Source organism: Mus pahari, chromosome 2 (genome assembly GCF_900095145.1).
Source record: "Mus pahari chromosome 2, PAHARI_EIJ_v1.1, whole genome shotgun sequence".
NCBI lineage: Eukaryota > Metazoa > Chordata > Mammalia > Rodentia > Muridae > Mus > Mus pahari.
In genome coordinates this window covers 129,388,984-129,393,728 of record NC_034591.1, presented here as the reverse complement: position 1 = coordinate 129,393,728, position 4,745 = coordinate 129,388,984, and the positions used below count along the sequence as shown (strand labels likewise).

The window sequence follows — 4,745 nt, the reverse complement described above, 5'->3', positions numbered from 1 at the left end:
ATCTTTAAAAAAAAAACTTGCTAAATGATGAAGCCATTCACAAAGGACAATGCACCCAGGATGGTCCCACTCACATAAAATGCTACAACAGAAAACACCTAGAGCGGAGGGGGCAAGAGAGGCAGGATGTATGGTGTGCACGTGAGTGTGTGTGAGCACTCTCTGAGGTGCTCTTTAAATGTGTGGATTATGTGGTGGTTGATCATGGGTTTGTTTGTTTGCTGTTTGTTTATCATTTGATTGATTGCTGCTTGCTTGGTCTTTGGCTTTTTGAGACAGACCCTCAAAGGTAGCCCAGGCTGGAGTGGAATTCTATCCCGATCTTCCTACTTCTACTTCCTACATTCGGGAATTACACATCTGTGTAACAGGCTTTCTTACCCACCAACCCCTGCCTCCCTCCCTTCCCCCCTCCTCTTTTTTTATGTCATTCCAGTAGCTGAGCCCAGGCCCATAGGCATGCACTCTACCACTGAGTCACACTTCAGCCTCATAAATTCTATCTTTTTTTTTTTTTCCTAGAATCCTCTCTGTAAACCATGCTGGCCTCAGACTCAGAAATCAGCCTGCCTCCTGAGTGCTGGGAATAAAGGTGTGTGCCACCACCACCTGGTCCATAAATTGTTTAACAAAGCTTTTGTCCCCCCCCCCCCAAAATTTCAAAAATGTGCCTCACATTAATATTCTAGGAACAGAAGTTGTCCGGTTATGGGAGTTCAGGGCTGGGCTAAAATGGAAAAAAAAATTAAAGACCACTGCCCCCACCTACACACACACTGGTCACTGCATAGACCACCCAAGTGATGGGACAGAGTTCCCTGGACCATCCTCACGGGCACCCTGAGACTAGGACAGAGCCTGCAAAGAGGGGACAGGAAGGCTGAGGGCACAAAGGAGAGTCACCTCCCTTCATCTCAGATGTTCCCGTCCCAGCCCTCGAGCTCCCAGGTAGTGATAAAGAGTGAAAATACTTTCAAGAGAAATATCCTAAGAGTTCAATGCCAAGTATGTATTAATCCCAGCTTTGAAGACGCTGAGGCAGGAGGATCACCAGTTTGAGCTATACAATAGGAAGCTGGGATGAAAAAAAAATTGATGATCAAGGCGAAATACCTAGGATATATTTTAAGAGCGAAGAGGCAGGCTGTCTGTTGTGTATAACTGGTGTACAGAAATCACAAGGTGGACACAGTGGGGAACAATCGAGGAGGAGGAGTTTGGTATTGCTTTGGGAAGCACTGTCTGAGAGAATCGAGGAAAATGCGCTAGTGAACCAGAGCGTTTGGATGTCAAGCCGGTTCCCAGACTGCCCTTTGAGAATAAAATGGGAGGCCAGAACCAAAGTCTTTTGGATAAAGCACCACAACTGACAATACACTAAACTGTTTGGCTGCCTTCGTTCCCAAGGCACAGATCATCCCAGCATGGGGAAGACCGACCTCCCTCCCTCCCTCCCTCCCTCCCTCCCTTTTGACCCACTTTCCATCATACACTCAATAAAATAAAATAAAATAAAATAAATGGAAAAAAAAAAGAAAAAGAAAAAGAAATCACAAGATGGCTGAAATACAACGTAAGTGTCTACACTTAAGGCAGTTGGGAAAGAGACCGGGAGGCGCAGTCCTGAGCGCGGAGGGGCTGCACGGTCAGATGCTAGCAAGCAAACATGAGCAGCCGTTACAGCTGGTTCATGCAAGCCAAGAACGTTCATCCCCATGGAGAACCCGTGAGAACCGGGCCTCATCTTTCTGCTCTCAACATCTACAGTACTTTTCTTTGCACATCAACTCCCTTTCTTCCTGGGTAAAGAGGTCCCTGAACCCCCACACACACACACCTGCTGAGCCTTGGGGGCTGCTCTGTGCTTTGTGCTAAGGGGCGGCCCCGTTGGTTGTTCAGTCTCTTTGTCTATCAAGGTGTGACAACTAGAGATGTCTCTGGACATTGGCAACTGCCACTGACAGAAAAAAAACAAATCCCAGATTGAGGACCACGACCTTAAAATACTTATTTTTCCTTTCTTGTTTTCTTTTCATTCACAGGGCTGGGGGTGGAACCAGGGAACACACGCTAATTGAGTGCTCTACCACTGAGGAACACCCTATTCCTCGCATGCATAATGTACATTCAAACTGGCAGGACAACACAGACTTTATGTATCAAGTATAGCTATGTAATAGATACTCGTTATAGTAAGTGCTACAAATGGCTCATGTGTAGGGATATGGGGCAACTGTGTGGGGTGGGCGGGGCAACTGTGGAGTGGGCGGGGCAACTGTGTGGAGCGGGCTCTCCCCTTCTACCTTTACCTGGCTCATGTGTAGGGTCACGGGGCAACTGTGTGGAGTGGGGATCACGGGGTAACTGTGTGGAGTGGGCTCTCCCCTTCTACCTTTGCAAGGGTCTCAGGGATAAAACACAGGTCCACAGGCTTGATATTCAGTGCCTTCACCCATTGAGCAATCTTGCCAGCCTCCAGTATTGTAAACGTCTTAATTAAAAAATATATTACTGAAGTCAGGCATGGTGACACATAATCCCTGCACTTGATAGATGTCGGTAGGAAGACCAAAAATTCAAGGTCATTTTTAGCTAGGTAATGAGTTCTAGGCCAGCCTGGACTACATGAGATCCTGTATTTAAAAAAAAAAAACAATGGAACATATATATATATGTTCATGTAAGAAATTATATGCCAGGCGTGGTGGCACATGCCTTTAATCCCAGCACTCGGGAGGCAGAGGCAGGNNGATTTCTGAGTTCGAGGCNAGCCTGGTCTACAGAGTGAGTTCCAGGACAGCCAGAGCTACGCAGAGAAACCCTGTCTCAAAAAACCAAAAAAAAAAAAAAAAAAAAGAAGAAATTATATAGCTCCCTGGAAAAATGCTTGCCTGAAAGGCACAAGGCCTTGGACTCAATTCCAAGCACAACAAAAATATAAAATAAAATTTATAAACACACACACAAATTATTGCTGAGCAGTGGTGGTGCACACCTTTAATTCCAGCTCTTGGGAGGTAGAGGCAGGTGGATCTCTGAGTTCAAGGCCAGCCTCATCTACAGAGGGAGTTCTAGGACAGCCAGGGCTACATAGAGAAACCCTGACTTGAATAAGCCAAAAGGAAATTAAGAGACAACAGTTACACTGACTTAAACCACTGTTACTATGTCCGTTTGACCCACAGAATAAGGTAGTGGGGCTATCACACACTTGGTATATAGTTCTTTACTGGGTTCCATCTCCAGCACTACATAAATCAAGCCTGTAATCCCAGTATTCCAAAGTGGAAGTGAGAGGGTCAGAAATTCCAGGGTATCCAAGGCTAGCCTGAGCTACATGAGCCCCTTATTGCCCCCCCCCATACTAAAGATTCAGATCTATAATCCTACACTTAGGAGGCTGAGACAGGACAATGACAAAGTCCAAGGTTAAAAAACAAAACAAAACAAACAACAACAAACAACCAAACAAATGAAAAACAGGTCTCAAAAGTCCAAGAAAGTCACCTGGGACATGGCTCAGCGGTAGTGCGATTTTTTTAACAGGCACAAGGCCCAAGGATCAAGGATCAAAGTAACCTCACTGCAGAAAAATAAATGACTAGCCAGGAATGGTGGACCACACCTTTAATCTCAGTATTCCGGCAGGAGAGGCAGGTAGAGGCAAGTCCCAGAGCTACATAGGGTGGCCCTGTCTCAATAAGAACGGAAAATATGCCACAGAATGATGACACTACGGTAGGGAAGGGACGTTCTTGACACTTTTGTTTTGTTTTGTTTTGTTTTTGAGACATTGAGACAGGGTTTCTCTGTATAGCCCTGGCTGTCCTGGAACTCTCTCTGTAGATCAGGCTGGTCTCGGAACTCAGAAATCCGCCTGCCTCCCAAGTGCGTGTGCCACCACTGCCCGACTGACACTATTTTATTCTTACAATTGTATAAAGAATCTACACTTGTCACCTGCAGTTTATAGATTAAGACAAGTTTCAGGGAAGTTGGGAGGGTGGCCCCAGATACCACAGGCTGCAAGGTAGATCAAGGTAGGTAACAGAGCAACTGAGCAGACAGCGGGTCCATAGACACTACAGCTCCACAAGCATACAGCCAGCCAAAACTCGCCAAGAAGCTACAGTGTGAGCTGACCACCCTAGGCTATGAGCAAGTTCATAGGCAGCTCCAGGTCGGTCTGCAAAGTAATGCAGAGCAGCAGCAGCGTTCTTAACAGGAATCCCCCGGTCTCGGGTAACACGGGGCCGGGGGGGGGGGGGGGCGTGGATCTATCTATCTCGGGTCCTGGCTCAGAGTAAGCGGTGTCAGACTCACCGAACTGCATCCAGTCCCACTCACTGAGCGTGTCGATATTGCGGCACAGGTCGTCCAGCACCCAGGACGGCAGCTGGTAGATGTAGCAAGCCATGGCGAAGCTGCCCGGCGACTGAGCCTGTGGCGAAGGGCCCCGGCTTCCCTAGTAAAGGGCGGCGCTGCCCGCGGTCCTAGGTAAGCGAACAAGCGCCCCCGAGCGGCCAAGTGCGGAAGCACGCTCCACCCCAGCCATGGCCGAGAGCGGGCAAGCGAGCGCCTCCCAGTGGCATTCAGTAGCACATGCCACCCGACCCCTGAACCGGTGTCAGGAGTGGACCAAGGGCCTGGGAAAGGCACCCAGAGTTCCAAAGCACTCGGCCTCCACGGCCTCCTAAAATGCGCTCCTTTAACAGGTGCTGGTGAGACTTAAGCGGAGAAAACCC

The 4,745-nt window shown here is 48.1% G+C and overlaps 1 protein-coding gene across 1 annotated transcript in view; it reads right to left on the bottom strand.

Moving 5' to 3' along the window:
* The window catches only part of Irak2 (interleukin 1 receptor associated kinase 2), a 58,432-nt gene extending 53,955 nt beyond the window's left edge, over window positions 1–4,477 (bottom strand). Inside the window, exon 1 of the mRNA XM_021190871.2 lies at window positions 4,324–4,477. Within this exon, the coding sequence (XP_021046530.1) occupies window positions 4,324–4,417 (94 nt within the window). The 5' untranslated portion in view covers window positions 4,418–4,477. The remainder of the gene's footprint in view (window positions 1–4,323) is intronic.
* Window positions 4,478–4,745: the final 268 nt, after the last annotated feature.